This window comes from Balaenoptera borealis (genome assembly GCF_965194805.1).
Source record: "Balaenoptera borealis genome assembly, chromosome: 6".
In the NCBI taxonomy this organism is placed as follows: domain Eukaryota; kingdom Metazoa; phylum Chordata; class Mammalia; order Artiodactyla; family Balaenopteridae; genus Balaenoptera; species Balaenoptera borealis.
This window is the reverse complement of record NC_138863.1, coordinates 46,047,544-46,068,762: the sequence shown is the minus strand read 5'-3', so window position 1 is coordinate 46,068,762 and position 21,219 is coordinate 46,047,544. Positions and strand designations below refer to the sequence as shown.

At 35.7% G+C, this 21,219-nt stretch overlaps 1 protein-coding gene across 12 annotated transcripts in view; it reads left to right on the top strand.

The window, feature by feature from the left end:
- The window catches only part of GULP1 (GULP PTB domain containing engulfment adaptor 1), a 367,595-nt gene that overhangs the window by 257,226 nt on the left and 89,150 nt on the right, over positions 1-21,219 (top strand). For all 12 annotated transcript variants that reach the window (XM_082397569.1, XM_082397571.1, XM_082397576.1 and 9 more), the window contains 2 exons: positions 2,313-2,387; positions 7,825-7,886. In XM_082397569.1, coding sequence (XP_082253695.1) covers positions 2,360-2,387; positions 7,825-7,886 — 90 coding nt within the window. In that variant the 5' untranslated portion in view covers positions 2,313-2,359. The remainder of the gene's footprint in view (positions 1-2,312; positions 2,388-7,824; positions 7,887-21,219) is intronic.

Sequence of the window (21,219 nt, the reverse complement as noted above, 5' to 3'; positions counted from 1 at the left end):
TCGCTTGTTGCGGAGCACAGGCTCCAGACACGCAGGCTCAGTAGTTGTGGCTCACGGGCCTAGTTGCTTCGCGGCATGTGGGATCTTCCCAGACCAGAGCTTGAACCCGTGTCCCCTGCATTGGCAGGCAGATTCTCAACCACTGTGCCACCAGGGAAGCCCAAAAATGAAGTCATTTTAATCGTTACATATATATATATATATATATATATATATATATATATATAAATAGTAATATCTTTCATACCATAGAAAATAAACCATGTTATATTGTTAATATACATGGAATAATTATCTTGGCATTCTAATTCTTAAAATGTATTCTCTACCTATCTTGTATTAATAGCATATATCATGAGAAGATGAGTAAAGTATGGGGTGAATAACAGATTGATATTATTGTGTCATTATCTAAGTCTACTAAACAATGCCGAGTAATATTTTATAATTCAATTAACTATTTTAATTTTTCTTTGGGAGTAGAAGTGCAAAGACAGAGATAGCAGTAATTTCACTGCAATAACAACTTTACGATAAAGATTAATTTCTCTGCTGTGCTTCAGTTGCTATGTAGATTTATGGAGAGTGTTATGGACTGAATGTTTGTGTCCCCTGCAAATTCATATGTTGAAGCCCTCTCCCCCAGAGTGCTGGTATTTGAAGATAGAGCCTTTAGGAGCTAATTAGGTTTAGATGAGGTCATGAAGGTGGGGCCCCAGTGATGGGATTAGTGTCCTCATGAGAACAAGAAGAGACAAGAGTGCCCTCTCTCTTTCTGTCATGTGAGGAGACAGCCAGAAGGTGGCTGTTTACAAGCCAGGAAGAAGGTCCTCATTAGAACCCTACCATGCTGGCACCCTAAAGTATGACTTTCAAACTTCCAGCCTCTAGAACTCTGAGGAATAAATTTCTGTTGTTTAAGCCACCCAGTTGATGGTATCTTGTTATGGCAGTCTGAGCAGACCAAAATAAAAATTGTTACTGAGAAGTAGGGTGCTGCTGTAACAAACACCTAAAAATGTGGAAACAGCTTTGGAATTGGGTAATGGGGGGAAGCTAGAAGAGTTTTGAAGTGCATGCTAGAAGAAACCAAGAGTATTTTGAAGGGATTACTAAAGACGATTCTGGTGAGAGGAGAGCTGGAGAGGAAGTCTCCATCTTCTTAGAGAATACATAGATAATCATGAACAGAATGTTGGTAGAAATCTGAATGGTAAAGGCCATTCTGATAAGGTCTCGGAAAAGTGAAACATGTTTTTTGAACAACGGTGAAAAGGTGATCATTGTAATAAAGTGGCAAAAAACTTGGCCAAATTGTATTTGTGTTCTAGTGTTTTGTGGAGGGTAAAACTTGCAATCAATAAAATTGGATATTTAGCTGAGGGAATTTCTAAGCAAAATGTTGAAGGAGGGGCTTGGTTCCTTCTAATTGATTATAGTAAAATGTGAGAAGGAAATGAATTTGTTAAGCAAAAAGTAATCAGTACTTAAAGATTTGGAAAATTCTCAGCCAATCCATGTAGCAGAGAACACCGAAGGTATGGCCAAACAGCCCTTTGATGAGATTAGTATCTGTGTGAATTACAGACCTAATCAGCTACTCTAGCAAAACACTGCCAGTTTCAACTGAAGAAGATGGAGATGGGATGAAATGAAGAAAAGCTTTTGGATTTCTTAGATCCCACAGGACAGGACCATACAGCTATTTGGCTGTGAATGTGCACTATTCTTCAAGACTAGGAATGAATGATCCTGAAGGTGACTCAGAGATCATCAAGGCTTCCTCCTTGGCTTCAGGGGTGGGGAGTGGGAGGTATGCTATTTCCTTGGTTTCAACAGACAGGAAGCAGCCGCCTGGAGCATCATGGGACACAGGGCTGCCAAGCATAGCCTGATTGGGGGGGACATGACCCCCATTTATATCAGAAGACTTCTGTTTATCCACCACTGCTGTTAATGATAACCCAAAACATTACCACACTTCTTGCCAACAAGCTCAGGGAAAAGTTAACCTTCTTTATTATTATTAAATTTGAAGGTAAATATAATTAGTGAAAGATGTATAATAGGAAAAAAGAAAAAAATTAAGGAACTTGGGAGGAATTTAATTTGATATATTGTTCTTGTCTGCTGTGCCACTCATAATATTGAGTACTTACGTTTATTCTTACCCATTGTCCTTCAGGATATTGTGAAATATTGTTTCTAAACATCTAGAAAATTTAAAAAGACTTTGTGATTAAAATAATTTACATAAAAGAGGTTGGTCAACATTCCTTTATTTATGCTTTACTATTTTCTTAATTTTATAGGCTATAAAGTGTGACTGAACTGAACATCTATTTGGTTGTTCCTCATCATGAACCGTGCTTTTAGCAGGAAGAAAGGTAAGTGTATCCATTAAAGACCTGGGAGTCATTTCAATATTACTGTGTAAATCAAGCAGAGATGTTAAGAAATCACTTTGCCCGATTAACAAACCATGTGACTCTAGAATGAAGTTAGAGTCACAAAGAATAAAGTGATCTGACTTAGGAAGTTAGTCCTAACTTCACTTTTCATAGCCATAGTACTAAATTCCCTGAGCTTACACGGGCTATAGTGATTTAAATTCACTCGTGTGTGTGTGTGTGTGTGTGTGTGTGTGTGTGTGTGTGCATGCACTTCACTTTTTATTGAATAATGTATAAGGATTCATGATAGGTGAATTGATAGCAAGAGGCCAAATAAATTTGTTATTAATTTGAAAGTAGGAATTTAAAATAAGTATAAATATATCATAATTATCAGTACAGAAATTTTTTTAAGGGGCAGGAAAACATGGCATTTGGCAAAATATTTCTTGATACACTCATAGGAAAGATAGAAAAATTTGATAGTTTTATATAGTTCAGTAAAGTTAAAATAATGTATCCTTGCCATTCTAGAAGGAGTTCTCTAGTGGTGGGCACAGGGCTCTCTCCTGTTTAACATGCTGTCAATGACCTGGGAGAGAATACTTAAACGATGCCACTCAAGTTCGTGGGTGATTGAAAGTAGGAAGAGATAACTGGTGTGGTAGGATTACAGGCATATGGGGGGGAAATGACTAGTTAGGTCATATTCCACACTGTAAACTTAATAAGATATTGTAAATTGCCAAACATGGGTCCAGAACCTCTAACACTTCTATACTTATTTATATATTGTTATTATTTGGAAGATGCACCTTAATTGCTGTGTGGGTAAAACATGGCTGAAGAATACAGTCATCAGTGTGGTTATCAAAGGTTCCAGTTCATTTTCTAATGGATGAATAATGAACAGTCTTGAACCAGGAAATAGATTGTTCTGTTCTACTCCATGCCATCAGGCACAGTGTGTTCTTGCTTTTAAGGATGAATTGACACACTGTAACATGCCTGGTTGAGAAAGGCTGAGATGACTTCAGGACTTTCAACCATGCAACAGGAAGCACGGCTGAGAACCCTTGGTGTGGTCTTGCAATTTTTGAAGACCTATGAATGTTTGAATGCTGTCATTTGGTCATGGAACTAACTTTAATAAAGGACAAATAGGTGTAAATTATAAGGTCATTGATTAAATGTAGGAAAAAAATTCCAACAAAGTTGTGCCAAAGTATAATGGAATTATTCAAAGTATTGCCTTTATTTTTTACTGAAATGAGAGGTGTTCAAACATTTGGATGTGGTACAGAGGATTAATGTATTCAGTAGGGATTTAGGTAATGTGAAGAACTTTCAGGCACTTTTCAACCCTGGGAAACTAGGAATTTATTATTTTACTTATTTTTCAGAATAAGAGGAAGGCAAAATGACATTTATTGTGGTCTGTAGCTTGCTTCTGATTTAAAACATACACCAAAAATAAAATCATGCTTCTTTTTATTCCCTTTACTAGTAAAAAATCTAGAAATAATTCTCTGATATGTAGAAGTATTTTTAATAAGACAATAAAAACCTTACATCACAACTCATCACTTTAAACACACTACCTTGTTTTTTAAAGACACTTCAATATCTTCGCTTCTTTTTATTTGCTTAGAATTCCCTTTCCCATGGTTTTAAAATTGAAACTTCACATTTCTAATTTACTCTTTATTTGAAGGGGATTTGGAGTGGTTTTTCACTGAGAAATCCCAAGTGTTGGATAGTATGAGTAACTGGCGATTGTATATTTGTCTCACTTGAAGACAGTGGGAGTACAACCATGAGGAAAATTAGAGAATCAAGAAGCAGAAGCGCTTGTTGTCTAGTGATTACATATCAGAAAATTATTGATCAATATTTCACTCCAGTTCAGTTAGAACCTGATGCTGGAAGTTCTACCTTAAGTTCACCAGTCACCTCACACTCTCTCATTTATTACAGTTGTTAAAAGAAAACTTCTTGGAGCCTGTGCTCCTAGTTTCAACCAGTAGCACTATTTGTTGAATTTTAATTTGAGATGCAAAACTGGAATTGTATCAGAGAATTCATATACTTGACCATCAGGAACTGTAATTATAGCCCTAGAGAATATATAATTCAAGTCATCTTTCCAATAACTAGCATCAACATACACTGTACTGTACTCTAAACAAAACAAGATCATCTTTTATCATTAAAAACTTATCTCTTATTTCATAGATATCCAATTTACTTGGTTATTACATGCAACCTTACTGAATCAGAAACCCAAGGAAAAGAGATTATCTTAAACCTAAACATAATTCTTTTTTTTTTCTCTTTTTATTAAATCTCCCAATTAGTAATTTGGTATTCTTTGATTGAATTGTCCAGGCACTTCACTGATTTTCTTTGCAAATGCTTTAATGGTTATTAGAGTTGCTCACAGGGTCTGAAAAATACTGAATGTACTAGAATTGCATCATTTTGGACTATTTTGAAAAGCTCTGTAAAAATTATGTAACCCCAGATTCATAGATTAAATTTTAATGAATGTTTTATAGCTTCTTTCTTTCCCTATGTTAGCTTTCTTCTTGAATTTTTAAAATCTTATATTCTATTTATTATGTCAAAAATTAATCATTTAGTTAAAAAAGTATAAAACATAGCATATGAATAAATGTGACTAAATAATTCAACTAATTACACTTTATGTTCTTTAACTTATCAGTTGATATACTGATGAGTAGAAATAATCATAGTACAAAGCACTTAAATTTCAATAGTATTTAAATATTTTCCTTTTCATGAAAATTTTATTCAAATGTATCCATTCATCCATCAATATTTAGTTTTAAATTAATATGTTCAAAGTAGGTTTTTTCACTATGTTAAGCTCTGGTGATACAAGAATAATGAAGTTTACTGCATCTTTCTAGATGAACTCTTAATCTAAATACATTTGAATACCTAGATTTATTGACCCAGTAGTCAGAGTGGTTTGACAGCTGTCAAATATTTTTGAAAGGTTGGCCTTTCCTTTTATGTGAATGTTCACTATTAAGTCAGTGATTATAGTTTAATATCAAGAAAGGGAACACATTCTAGAGTGTCTATGTTCCTGTTTCTTCACCAATTCTATGTATCCAATATCTTTTGTGGGTCCATATAGTGACCAAAGACCTTCATCTGTACCCTTTCTTCAAGGTCAGCCACATCTGTATGAGTTAACATATAGTTTTGTCCTGTCAGTTTTTTCTTTTGCCAAAGTATAAATTAGAATGACATTAAGGACTTATTTTGGAAATCCTTCAGGTTTAATAAGTGTATTACCTATACTAGAGGTATGTAATGAACAACCATTAAATCGTCAGCACTTGGTGTGTGGATGTAGATTTTTTGTCATTGTAGTAACTGCAGCTTATCCGCTGGTAATTTAGCATTGTGATTATTTTAGTCTTTCACCAATAGCAGCTGGATATACCTAACCTCTTTCTAGGTTACTGCAATACGAGACTATAACAAAGGCAGTGTCATGAGTTTTCGAATAATAGTGGTTTAGAGGAGAAAACAGTTATCCCTCTGCTTCAGGATTGGAATGAACCATCGTATTCAAACTTTAGTTAGACTTTGCATCCTCCTGAACTATGCTGTGTGTCTTGGAAAAGGAGACATGAGAAGAATTGAGATAAGGGGTAAAAAAAAGGAACTAGATATCTTTTTAGGTTTTCTGAAGGCAGGTCTTTGATGTTTTTATTATCTTGGTATACAGTATTGTGATAAATTTATTTTAATATACAAGAGCAAGACTATATTCCACATCTAAGTACAAATTATTCTTGAATTAATCATATCACTATCCAGTAGAAATCATAAAGAGAAAACTATAGTTAAAATGAAAATCCATACAAGAAATGAGAGTTATACATTATTGTCAATGTCACTATGTCAATACCGCTTTTTGAAGCCTAGGATGTATTGCTTCTCAAAATATTTCACCCAAGTACGGCTGTCACATATCCACTTCAGTAATCAGAAATAGCCCTAAAATTCATCATGGGCACAGGATTTTATTGATCCCTCATGTTTTGTCTTAGAAATTCTTGTGAATATTGCATTGCACCCCATAAACATATTTAATACATAGTGCATTATCCTTTGAATGGTTTAAAATAATTAAAATTCCAGGAATATATGCCATTTTCTCTATGTCTTCACATTCCCCCAGTTTGAGAACATATTAATTATACCAAACTAGTTTCTGTTAACATCATTTTTAAATGTTCTGAATTGAATGTTGAAAATGCTTTGTTAGTAATCTGATATTTTCTTTTAGTGTGTACTTATTTAATATTTTTCACGGTAAAATATATGTCTGATTTTATTCTATTTATAATATTGATTCTAAATTTTTAAATTCCCATTAGGAGTAAAATATTCACAAAACTCCACTTAAGAAGACATAACATATTTGAAGATTGAGAAGTTTTACTACAGACAAATGCAGTTTGTGAAAAATCAGCAAATTTGATTTGTGTAAACATTAGCATGTTTTGCTTTTTTCCTGCTTATTTGTTCCACAAAATATTTTTGGAAGATATGTGGAATATGTAAATCAAATTCAAAAATTGAATGAAAATTTTATTTTCTATTTCTATCAATAATATACAATACAAATTACTTTCGATATCTTCTATTTTTTTTTAACATCTTTACTGGAGTATAATTGCTTTACAATCTTCTATTCTTTTAGTTACTTTTATTTCTGTTATTCTATTACACTAATTTAAATAGTGTAATAATTTCAAATTACTGCATTTAAGATTATTTATATTCAAAACTCCTGATAGTGGACCCTCAATCAATGTTTCTCTAAATTGAGGCTAAAAAATTATCCTAATATTATATTAATTTTTAAATGAATTTAGTAGATTGTTTCATTTCAGCTTTATATAAATGCAGTTGTTAGTTTAATGTTAAAATTTCCCGTTACTAAATAGTTAATTCTTGATACTAAGGAATAGTAACAGTCATGAGAAAAGAGCAGATTACTATTTATTGAAAAGGGAATTAAGAAAAATAACCTGTTATTCATGAGAGTATCAAATGAAATAAGAAAAATAACACATAATTATTCACATAATTGATATAATTACTCATAGCACAACTGATGTTTTTTTAATATTCTTTAAAAATTCAAAATTGTTTTATTATTAGAAAGCTTTTAAAAGGAAAAGACTTTTATATTAAGGAAAGAATCCTATAATTACTTTGTGGTTACATTGTTCATACATCTGACTAGTTATTATTTCTCATTTTAGCAAAACTATCTCAGAATTAGAAGTGCTCCCATCCATATCAGACTCCTTTCAAATGCATGAATATGACACCCTTAGAACCTGTGATTTAATTTAACACTGTGTATTCTTCATTGCAGACAAAACATGGATGCATACGCCAGAGGCTTTATCAAAACATTACATTCCTTATAATGCAAAGGTAAAATAGTTCATATGATATTATTGAATTTTATTTTGCTATAGTATTATTGCTAATTTATTATTATTTTTTTATTTAACATCTTTATTGGAGCATAATTGCTTTAGAATGTTGTGTTAGTTTCTGCTGTATAACAAAGTGAACCAGCTATATGTATACATATATCACCATATCCCCTCCCTCTTGCGTCTCCCTCCCACCCTCCATATCTCACCCCTCTAGTCACAAAGCACCGAGCTGATCTCCCTCTGCATTGCAGCTGCTTCCCACTAGCTATCTATTTTACATTTGGTAGTATATATATGTCAATCTTACTCTCTCAATTCATCCCATCTTACCCATCCCCTTCCCCATGTCCACAAGTCAATTCTCTATGTCTGCATCTTTATTCCTGTCCTGCCCCTAGGTTCATCAGAAACTTTTTTTTTTTCAGATTACATATATATGTGTTAGCGTATGGTATTTGTTTTTCTCTTTTTGACTTCATTATGTATGACAGACTCTAGGTCCATCCACCTCACTACAAATAACTCAATTTCATTTCGTTTTATGGTTGAGTAATATTGCATTGTATATATGTGCCACATCTTCTTTATCCATTCATCTGTTGATGGACACTTAGGTTGGTTCCATGTCCTGGCTATTGTAAATACTGCTGCAATAAACACTGTGCTACATGACTCTTTTCGAATTATGGTTTTCTCAGGGTATATGCCCAGTAGTGGGATTGCTGGGTCATATGGTAGTTTTATTTTTAGTTTCTCAAGGAACCTCCATACTGTTCTCCATGGTGGCTCTATCAATGTACAATCCCACCAACAGTGCAAGAGGGTTCTTTTTTTCTCCACACCCTCTCCAGCATTTATTGTTTGTAGAGTTTTTGATGGTGGCATGTGAGGTGTGAGGTGATACCTCGTAGTTTTGATTTGCATTTCTCTAATGATTAGTGACGTTGAGCATCCTTTCATGTGTTTGTTGGCAATCTGTATATCTTCTTTGGAGAAATGTCTATTTAGGTCTTTTGCCCATTTTTGGATTGGGTTGTTTGTTTTTTTGATATTGAACTGCATGAGCTGCTTGTATATTTCGGTGATTAATCCTTTGTCAGTTGCTTTGTTTGCAAATATTTTCTCCCATTCTGAGGGTTTTCTTTTCGTCTTGTTTACGGTTTCCTTTGCTGTGCAAAAGCTTTTAAGTTTCATTAGGTCCCATTTATTTCTTTTTGTTCTTATTTCCGTTTCTCTGGGAGGTGGGTCAAAAAGGATCTTGCTGTGATTTATGTCATAGAGTGTTCTTCCTATGTTTTCCTCTAACAGTTTTATACTGTCTGGCCTTACATTTAAGTCTATAATCCATTTTGAGTTTATTTTGGGGTATGGTGTTAGGAATTATGCTAATTTCATTCTTTTACATGTAGCTGTCCAGTTTTCCCAGCACAACTTTTTGAAGAGGCTGTCTTTTCTCCACTGTATATTCTTGCCCCCTTTATCAAAGATAAGGTGACCATATGTGTGTGGGTTTTTCTCTGGGCTTTCTATCCTGTTCCATTGATCTATATTTCTGTTTTTGTGCCAGTACCATACTGTCTTGATTACTGTAGCTTTGTAGTATAGTCTGAAGTCAGGGAGCCTGATTCCTCCAGCTCCATCTTTCTTTCTCAAGATTGCTTTGGCTATTCTGGGCCTTTTGTGTTTCCATACAAATTGTGAAATTTTTTGTTGTCGTTCTGTGAAAAATGCCATTGGTAGTTTGATAGGGATTGCATTAAATCAGTAGATTGCTTTGGGTAGTATAGTCATTTTCACAATGTTGATTCTTCCAATCCAAGAACATGGTATATCTCTCCATCTCTTTGCATCATCTTTAATTTCTTTCATCAGTGTCTTATAGTTTTCTGAGTACAGGTCTTTTACTTCCTTAGGTAGGTTTATTCCTAGATATTTTATTCTTTTTTTTGCAGTGGTAAATGGGAGTGTTTCCTTAATCTCTCTTTCAGATTTTTCATCATTAGTGTATAGAAATGCAAGAGATTTCTGTGCATTAATTTTGTATCCTGCTACTTTACCAAATTCATTGATTAGCTCTAATAGTTTTCTGGTAGCAGCTTTAGGATTCTCTATGTATAGTATCATGTCATCTGCAAACATTGATAGTTTTACTTCTTCTTTTCAGATTTTAAAATTTCTTTTTCTTCTCTGATTGCTGTGGCTAAAACTTCCAAAACTATGTTGAATAATAGTGGTGAGAGTGGGCAATCTTGTCTTGTTCCTAATCTTAGAGGAAATGGTTTCAGTTTTTCACCATTGAGAACAATGTTGTCTGTGGGTTTGTCATTTATGGCCTTTATTATATTGAGGTAAGTTCCCTATATGCCTACTTTCTGGAGAGTTTTTATCATAAATGGGTGTTGAATTTTGTCAAAAGCTTTTTCTGCATCTATTGAGATTATCATATGGTTTTTAATCCTTCAATTTGTTAATATGGTGTATCACATGAATTGATTTCCATATATTGAAGAATCCTTGCATTCCTAGGATAAACCCCACTTGATCATGGTGTATGATCCTTTTAATGTGCTGTTGGATTTTGTTTGCTAGTATTTTGTTGAGGACTTTTGCATCTATGTTCATCAGTGATATTGGCCTGTAGTTTTCTTTTTTTGTGACATCTTTGTCTGGTTTTGGCATCAGGGTGATGGTTGCCTTGTAGAATGAGTTTGGGAGTGTTCCTCCCTCTGCTATATTTTGGAAGAATTTGAGAAGGATAGGTGTTAGCTCTTCTCTAAATGTTTGATAGAATTTGCCTGTGAAGCCATCTGGTCCTGGGGTTTTTTTGTTGGAAGATTTTTAATCACAGTTTCAATTTCAGTGCTTGTCATTGGTCTGTTTATATTTTCTGTTTCTTCCTGGTTCAGTCTCAGAAGGTTGGGCTTTTCTAAGAATTTGTCCATTTCTTCCAGGTTTTCTATTTTATTGGCATATAGTTGCTTGTAGTAATCTCTCATGATCCTTTATATTTCTTCAGTGTCAGTTGTTACTTCTCCTTTTCCATTTCTAATTTTGTTGATTTGAATATTCTCCCCTTTTTTCTTGATGAGTCTGGCTAATGGTTTATCAATTTTGTTTATCTTCTCACAGAACCAGCTTTTAGTTTTATTGATCTTTGCTATCATTTCCTTCATTTCTTTTTCATTTATTTCTGATCTGATCTTTATGATATCTTTCCTTCTGCTAACTTTGAGTTTTTTTTTGTTCTTCTTTCTCTAATTGCTTTAGGTGTAAGGTTAGGTTGTTTACTTGAGGTGTTTCTTGTTTCTTGAGGTAGGATTGTATTGCTATAAACTTCCCTCTTAGAACTGCTTTTGCTGCATCCCATAGGTTTTGGGTCACCGTGTTTTCATTGTCATTTGTCTCTAGGTATTTTTTCGTTTCCTCTTTGATTTCTTCAGTGATCTCTTGCTTGTTTAGTAGAGTATTGTTTAGCCTCCATGTGTTTCTATTTTTTACAGATTTTTTCCCTGTAATTGATATCTAGTCTCATAACGTTGTGGTTGTAGAAGATACTTGATATGATTTCAATTTTCTTAAATTTACCAAGGCTTGATTTGTGACCCAAGATATGATCTATGCTGGAGAATGTTCCATGAGCACTTGAGAATAAAGTGTATTCTGTTGTTTTTGGATGGAATGTCCTATAAATATTAATTAAGTTCATCTTGTTTAATGTGTCATTTAAAGCTGTGTTTCCTTATTTATTTTCATTTTGGTTGATCAGTCCATTGGTGAAAGTGCGGTGTTAAAAGTCCCCTACTATGAATGTGTTACTGTTGATTTCCCCTTTTATGGCTGTTAGCATTTGCCTTATGTATTGAGGTGCTTCTATGTTGGGTGCATAAATATTGACAATTGTTATATCTTCTTCTTGTATTGATCCCTTGATGATTATGTAGTGTCTGTCTTTGTCTCTTGTAATAGTCTTTATTTTAAAGTCATTTTGTCTGATATGAGAATTGCTACTCCAGCTTTCTTTTGATTTCCATTTGCATGGAATATCTTTTTCCATCCCCTCACTTTCAGTCTGTATGTGTCCCTGGGTCTGAAGTGGGTCTCTTTTAGACAACATATATACGGGTCTTGTTTTTGTATCCATTCAGCCAGTCTATGTCTTTTGGTTGGAGCATTTTACCCATTTACATTTAAGGTAATTATTGATATGTATGTTCCTATTACCATTTTCTTAATTGTTTTGGGTTTGTTATTGTAGGTCTTTTCCTTCTCTTGTGTTTCCTGCCTAGAGAAGCTCCTTTAGCATTTGTTGTAAAGCTGGTTTGGTGGTGCTGAATTCTCTTAGCTGTTGCTGTCTGTAAAGGTTTTAACTTCTCCATCAAATCTGAATGAGATCCTTGCTGGGTAGAGTAATCTTGGTTGTAGGTTTTTGCCTTTCATCACTTTAAATATGCCCTGCCACTCTCTTCTGGCTTACAGAGTTACTGCTGAAAGATCAGCTCTTAACTTTATGGGGATTCCCTTGTATGTTATTTGTTTCTTTTCCCTTGCTGCTTTTAATTTTTTTCTTTGTATTTAATTTTTGATAGTTTGATTAATATGTGTCTTGGCATGTTTCTCCTTGGATTTATGCTGTATGGGACTCTCTGCGCTTCCTGGACTTGCTGGATTATTTCCTTTCCCATGTTAGGGAAGTTTTCAACTATAATCTCTTCAAATATTTTCTCAGTCCCTTTCTTTTTCTCTTCTTCTGAGACCGCTATAATTCAAATGTTGGTGCGTTTAATGTTGTCCCGGAGGTCTCTGAGACTGTCCTCAATTCTTTTCATTCTTTTTTCTTTATTCTGCTCTGCAGTAGTTATTTCAAATATTTTATCTTCCAGGTCACTTATCCATTCTTGTGCCTCAGTTATTCTGCTATTGATTCCTTCTGGAGAAGTTTTAATTTCATTTATTGTGTTGTTCACCATTGTTTTTTTGCTCTTTAGTTCTTATAGGTCCCTGTTAAATGTTTCTTGTATTTTCTCCATTCTATTTCTAGGATTTTGGATCACCTTTACTATCATTACTCTGAATTCTTTTTCAGTTAGACTGCCTATTTCCTCTTCATTTGTTTGGTCTGGTGGGTTTTTGCCTTGCTCCTTCATCTGCTGTGTATTTCTCTGTCTTCTCATTTTGCTTAACTTACTGTGTTTGGGGTCTCCTTTTTGTAGGCTGCAGGTTCGTAGTTCCTATTGTTCTTGGTGTCTGCCCCCAGTGGGTCAGGTTGGTTCAGTGGCTTGTGTAAGCTTCCTGGTGGAGGGGACTGTTGCCTGTATTCTGGTGGGTGGGGCTGGATCTTGTCTTTCCGATGGGCAGAGTTGCATCTGGTGGTGTGTTTTGGGGTGTCTGTGAACTTATTATGATTTTAGGCAGCCTCTCTGCTAATGGGTGGTGTTGTGTTCCTGTCTTGCTAGTTGTTTGGCATGGGGCATCCAACACTGGAACTTGCTGGCCGTAGTGTGGAGCTGGGTCTTAGTGTTGACATGGAAATGTCTGGGAGAGCTCTCACCAATTGATATTACATGGGGCCAGGAGGTCTGTGGTGGTTCAATGTCCTGAACTTGGCTCTCCCACCTCAGAGGCTCAGGCCTGACACCAGGCCAGAGCACCAAGACCCTGTCAGCCACACTGCTCAGAAGAAAAGGGAGAAAAAAATAAAGAAAAAAAATAATAAATTAAAAAAAATTATTAAAATAAAAAAGTTATTAAATTAAAAAATAATTATAATTTAAAACAAAAAGAAGAGAGAAACCAAACCAATAAACAAATCCACCGGTGATAACAAGCTCTAAAACTATACCACGATTAACATAAAAATCAGAAGCAAGTCAGTCGCAGACAGCAAACCTAAGTCTACAGTTGCTCCCAAAGTCCACTGCCTCAATTTTGGGATGATTTGTTGTCTATTTAGGTATTCCACAGATGCAGGGTACATCAAGTTGATTGTGGGGATTTAATCCGCTGCTCCTGAGGCTGCTGGGAGAGATTTCCCTTTCTCTTCTCTGTTCGCACAGCTCCTGGGGTTCAGCTTTGGTTTTGGCCCCACCTCTGCATGTAGGTCACCCTCAGGCATCTGTTCCCACCCAGACAGGAGGAGGTTAAAGCAGCGGCTGATTAGGGAGCTCTTGCTCACTCATGTGGGGGTGGGGAGGGGTATTGTAGTTATAACTGGAATGCGGGGAGAGCCTGCGGCAGCAGAGGCCAACATGACATTGCAACAGCCTGAGGCACGCCTTGTGTTCTCCCTGGGAAGTTGTCCGTGGATGATGGGACCCTGGCAGTGGCGGGCTGCACAGGATCCCGGGAGGGGAGGTGTGGAGAGTGACGTGTGCTTGCACACAGGATTCTTGGTGGCTGCAGCAGCAGCGTTAGTGTTTCATGCCCGTCTCTGGTGTCCGCACTGATAGCCACCGCTCGCGCCCGTCTCTGGAGCTCATTTAGTCGATGCTCTGAATCCCCTCTCCTTGTGCACCTGGAAACAATGGTCTCTTTCCTTTTAGGCAGGTCCAGAGTTTTTCCTGGACTCCCTCCTGGCTAGCTGTGGCTCACTAGCCCCCTTCAGGCTGTGTTCACGCCGCCAACCCCAGTCCTCTCCCTGGGATCCGACCTCCGAAGCCCGAGCCTCAGCTCCCAGCTCCCGCCCGCCCCGGCGGGTGAGCAGACAAGCCTCTCGGGCTGGTGCGTGCTGGTCGGCACCGATCCTCTGTGCGGGAATCTCTCTGCTTTGCCCTCTGCATCCTCCTCCGTGATTCCAAAGCTTCCCGCCCCCTGCTGCCACCCCCTGCCCGCGCCAGTGAAGGGGCTTCCTAGTGTGTGGAAACCTTTCCTCCTTTACAGCTCCCTCCCAGAGGTTCAGGTCCCGTCCCTATTCTTTTGTCTCTGTTATTTCTTTCTTCTTTTGCCCTACCCAGGTACGTGAGGAGTTTCTTGCCTTTTGGGAAGTCTGAGGTCTTCTACCAGTGTTCAGTGGGTGTTCTGTAGGAGCTGTTCCACCTGTAGATGTATTTTTGATGTATTTGTGAGGAGGAAGGTGATCTCCATGTCTTAGTCCTCCGCCATCTTGAAGGTCCCCTTATTATTGCTGATTTATGGTTGATCTTAGAAAGACTGCTTATGCTTTGGCATTTCTTAGTAGATGATCCCTGAAAAATTTTGCATAAATAAAATAATTTTGTATATATAATATGGGAAGTTATTTTTCTTTCTAAGTAAGCATTCTATTTTATAAAAGACTATCCTTTATAATTTCTGTTTAAATCATGAATGTAGTTTCTTCAAATGATTTTGGCTATTGTTAAAATTATTGCGGTATTGTAGCCTATAAGAAATAAAACAACCAACAGATTAGTTTCCTTTAAAAATACTTAATGTTGCATTACACAGACAAATATAAAAACTCATCTGGTAATGAGCTGCAATTTTAATGAATGTAATTATCACCCAAAAAAAGGAGACAAACAAAACTTAAACTATTAAGAAAACACAGAAAAAGCGTATATTTTTTATGAATCTTTTGTTCAAGTGCTGCATTTTAATAGAGAAATAGAAACAATCCATACTCCATGTCTTCAAAGATTTGATTCATTGCTGTTTTGGAAAACTGGACAAATGAATGAATGCCATTTACAAAAGGGTCTTTAAAGGAAGGTGTTATTTTATAATTAATGGGCACTAAACGTGAAGTAGATTTCAGAGAAATCTGTTTAAATTTGGAAGAGACAGATGTGAATTAAAGAGCTGGGTTTGGGAATAAGGGAGTGGGCCAGACTTAAGCAACTGACCTTTGGAGATGGCATGGGGGAAAATAGAAAATTATAAAATTATTTTTATAAGAGAACAGTGGATTAGTGGGATATAAAGAGATTAGTTATGAGGAATTATTTCAGGAAAAATTTTCTAAAAAGTTGTTAAACTGAGAGCCAATGGTGTTTAATAGGAAACCTCTACAGCACTGGTCTGAGTCTGAATCAGCAGGATGCAGCATTTAAAAGGCCATCTAGAAGAAGTTCTTCCAGAGGGTTGCTCAGCAGTGAGCTTTGTAGAGTGCAGCAACTATATGTCTTCTGGCTGACTGTGCAGCAAAGAAAATGCTCAAAAATGTCTTCTGTGTAAAACTAACCTACTTGAAACCACTACAATGCTCATGAATTTCCCTGTAAAGTTAACATGAGGATTGATTGCCATGAATTAGCATGAAAAGTTTACTTAACGGAATGAGAAAAAAACGTGTTAATATTACCCATCTCTTCCACAGATATTCCTCATGTTAGGTATTGATACACTACATAAGATCTTCATAGAAAAAAATTTAATCTAGAAAATCATTATTATTTTAAAGCCCATGCTGTTTTTTTATGTTATCAATCGTAGAATTATATCCTTCAAGTGAAACCATCAGATATTATTCACCTTTATAAATGATTGAAGTGCCTCATTTTGAAAAACTGGTTTATAAAGGATTGAAAGATTATACTGTAATTAAAACTGCCTTTAACTCTTTGGATTAATGTGACAATGGAGATCTGCTTGTCTACATGGAAAAGTTGCCTGTGCTAATTCACAGGTCCATAACAACTCTAAGACATCCCCCACAAAGTAGAGGGCACAGAAATATCTTCCAGACTGGGGTCAGTCAAATGTGGAAGAGCAGGTTGGTTTTGTTCATTCTCATATGGCCTCCTGAGTGATATCATATGTACCAAGTAGCATTAAAAATATTTGAAGAATGTTATTTTTTTCTGAATTCCTTTCTTTGTGGCACTTTTAAAATTGATTGCTTAGTAGTTATTTTTGAAAAATTTCTCATCTCTTAGTAGAGTAAATGTCACTTGAAAACTAAATCCATGTCCACAGAAGTACCTTGGGGAAACAGAAAACAAAAAACAAAAAAAAAACCAGAATCTAGACCTAGATTGCCTTGGTTTATATCCTGACTCCAACACTTACTAGCTGTGTGTCTTTGGGAAAATTACTTAACCTTTCTGTGTCTATGGTTATTCATCTGTAAATAGGGTTAATAGTAATTTCTCATTAGTGTTGTTATAAAGGTGTTCCATGAAGAGTTAGGATAGTATCTGGAATAAAACAACTACTCATAAATGTTAGCAATCATTAATTTATCTTTTTTATTTTTCACAGGCCTTACCAAAGTGCCTATCTCACAGTAGTTGTTCAATATATATGTATTTTATGAACTAGTGCATAATAACTTTTCCAAGGTAATTGCAAAATAGTTACATTTTATTGAATCCCAGTATATACCAGGCACTGTGCTGGTGTGTTTTTACATGATTTAGTATTTCTATGAACCAATATAGTGATTATTAATGTTATCACCACTTTACATAAGAGAAAAGTAAGGCTGAAAGATTAAATAATATGACTATTTTCACAAAGCTAGTAAGACAGAGCCAGGCTAAAAAACTGAAGTCTATCTGACTTCAAAGATTTTCTTCTTTTTATGTATGTAATAACACTTGACTATAAATTAATTCATTAAATGACTGTTATGTATAAGGCACCATTGATTGAACATTGAAGTTTCAGAACTGTATGACTCATGGCCTGTATATTCTTATGGAGCTTATTGTCATAGGGAAATATCCTTCAAAAATAACTAACATAAAAAGGCAGATCTTGTTTTTTGCCATTCAAGTGGCACTTAATAGAAAGCTATGGAGATTCAAAGAATGGTGAGTCATTCCTGTTTTATGTAAGTGGGAGTGAGGCAGGGTTTCCAAGGGTCAAAACAAGAGTGGAATGACCATTTCAAGCTGAGACGTCTGAAGGAGGATGAACTCTGTCAAGAAGGCCTAAGGCACAAACAAAATGGAAAGAGTTGGGCTGGGTGTAAAGTACTAATGATGGTAAAGTACTTTATCAGTTGAGGTTCCATCTAAGAAACACAAGTAGTAGTATGTACAGCCCCCTACCCCCTACACACACATTTATTTCAGGGAATGGGTTACACAATTCGGGGAGGGGGGGGTTGGCTGGCCAGACAAGCCTGAAATCCATATGGCAGACCATCAGGAAGGGCAGGCTGAAAACTCCTGGGCAGGAGCTGACTGCAGGTGGAATTTCTTCTTCTTTAGGAACATAGCAGGCCTGTCTCAGTTCTGTTAAGGCTTTTAAATTGATTGTATCTAGCCCAGCCAGATTATTCAGAATAAGCTCCTTTACATAAAGTCAGTGATTATAGATGTTAATCATATCTACAAAATAACTTCATGGCAACACCTAGCTTAGTATTTGATTGAATAACTGGATAGTATAACCTGGCGAAGTTGTCACATAACACTGACCATCAGAAGTACTAATGATAGACAAGGCTAAAAAGATAAGTTAGGAAGGCTTTGAATGGCAGGATAAGCAGTTTGTGTAGTAAACTAATCAAATAGGATGTTAAGAAGATAAATCTATAGTGATCTGAAAGTTGATTTGGATCAAGAGAGGTAGGATGACATTAAACTTCTTAGGAAGTTATTTTAATGGTAAAAGTGTGTGTTTCTATGTTTATATAGTGTAGTTGATAAACATACAGTGGAAAATAAAGACGTGCTAAATATTCCAGTGAGAGAATTGATGCAACAGAGGAATAATTTGTATATGGGGAAAAGAAAAATCTATCTTCATCCTGTCTAAAAGGGAGAATGATCATATCACTAAAAGATTCCTATCACTTCATTCACTTTTTGGCAACCACTGGTTACAAATTAATCTGATAAATTTAACAGAGCTGTTTAAGAATTACAATTCTTCCTGGGGAAATATGTAATAACATTTACATTTAAATGTATTAAGTTTTAAAATGATAGCTTTCTGCTTTCATGTTCTAATTTGTTTAGTTTCTTTTTTAAGAACATATTTTAGTTCCACATTCTTTCATTTTATATAATATTCTATTTCAAAAATTCACATTTAATATTCATAGTGTTCCTATTTCAAATCATATATAGATATAAAATAGTAGTTGGTTTCAAAAGTATTTTTCTATATAGGGTTCATTAGTTGTTTTGTTTTTGTTTTTGTTTTTTAATGAGCAGTGACAGGGTTAATACTAGTTCATTGGGAATTCTACATATATTCCTATGTACCCTATAGTGATGTTTTTCAAACCTCAGATTACGCTCCCTGAAAAAAATTGGGTTATAAAATGAGTGCAGTGGGTCATGGAAGACATGTATTTAAAGATGAAGTAGGACAGAAGAGAAAAAGAAAAGAAATTTTCAGAATGTATATGGTAAACATCAATTTATTCCATAAAATCATGGTTCATAGTCATAAGAGTTTGAAAGCCACTGCCTTTAAACAGTAACCTGCCTTTAAGTAGGACTAAAAACTTTACCAGCTTTAACTAATTTAAGTTGTAAAATAATAATAGAAGGGAGTTTCTTAAAAGAGCAGTTAATTTTTAATAGAAGAGATGATCCACGTGTAAGTTTAACTACATGTCCTCATTGAATATAACATCTTAATATGATTTCTGAAATATGCATATAAACATGGTAGGAGTGATAGAAATATATAGTAAAATGTAAATATAATGTTAATATAGATTCATTTGTGCACTCATGCATCCACACATGTACTTATTCATTTGAATTGAGCTCCTAATTTATGCCAGGCCTTGACTGAGACAATAAGAATTGATTAGTGAACCAAATAGATAAACTCCCACCCTCCTGCAACTTACATATAATAAGCAAAATAATAAGACTTTTTTGAGAGACACCCAACAAGAAAACAATGTACATATTTTTATTAATACAGGATTAGTGTTATTTATATAGTATATTATGTATCATATAGTATATTTTTATTAGTATATATGATGTAGTATTAACACAGTATTTTATTTATTAATACAGTATTCCAAGCTGTAATAATTGTATGTAGAAAAGGAAAGCGGAATGGCAGGGACCGGGAGAGGTGGGAAAGAGGGTGCTATGTTACATGAAGTGGTCAGGGAAGGTCTGAGGCAGGCAGAGGCCTCAGAGAAGTGAGGGAGTGAGGCATGTGGCTGCGTTGGGAGACGAGTATTCCAGATCGGCTGTCATGGGCAAGGTGGGACCATGTTTGCCTAGCCAAGGACTAGCCAGGGGCTGGGATGGCTGGAATGGATTTCAGGGAAGTAGGAGTAAATACAATCCAAAAGGCACACGTGCAGTAGAGCAGGTGGGGCAGGGGATGTCCTATAGTTCTTGTAGGGCCTTTTAGGTGCTGGGGCTCAGGGTGGGCCACCCCTAAATATGCCACAATGGCATATTGATTCATTTGAATTAAAGTTACTTAAGAAATCGCCAACACAAGGGGGACACTCTAACACTTCTTTCTGTCTCCCTGAAAGCAGTAAATAAATCTCCCGTGTGAAAGGTGCACTCCCTGCATCTGGAGATAGAAGGACACCCTATTGCCAGAGGTAGGGGATTTAGACTAGGAGCCTACAGAAACAAACCTCGTTACTTCTTTAGTGTACTACCCCAAGCCCAAGTTCTATTTAGATTCTTCACTCGTTGAGCATCCCAAACCCAAGTTTCTTTGTCCTGTCAATTCCTCACAAATGTATTGTTTCTTTGTCTAAAAAGTATAAAAGCTGCCTGCCTTGACCACTTCTTAGGTCCTATTTTTACGAGACCTCACGTGCATGAATGAAAATTTGTTTCTTTTTCTCCTGTTAATCTGTCTTGCGTTAATTTGATCATTGGTCCAGCCACAAGAACTCAAGAGGGGTAGAGGGAAAATTTCCCCCTCTCCAACATAGGCCACTGTAAAATTTGAGAAACCCTCAATTTAGAGAGTTTTGAGAGAAAGAGTGACAAGAAGTGAAACGAGTTTTTAACAGGAATCAGCTGTGAGAGGCAAAGGTGAACACCCATCAAAAGTCCAGCACGAGGGTCCAAGCAAGGAGAGCGACTGTGGCTTGAAGCTGAGTAGGAGCTGAAGGGGAAGGTAGTGGGCATCTGAGTATATTTTGAAGATGATGCTGATAGGCTCTATGGGTGGATTTTGTATTAGCTATCTATTGATGCTATAATTAGAACATTAAAGCATAAAGATAATTTTTGATCACCCTTAAGGAAGACTGTAGTATTTTTCATTCCTCCCAACTTTTGATGAGACTGCTGAACTGTCTTTTCTATAAAGGTGAAATATTGAAAAACTTGTAATGAACTTATTATTCTGTTGGCACGAGATAGTCATTTCCCTGATGAAGAATTGTGATGTAATTAATAAAATAAAAAACATTTATTTATTAAATGTTTTATTCTAAAATGTATAACTAT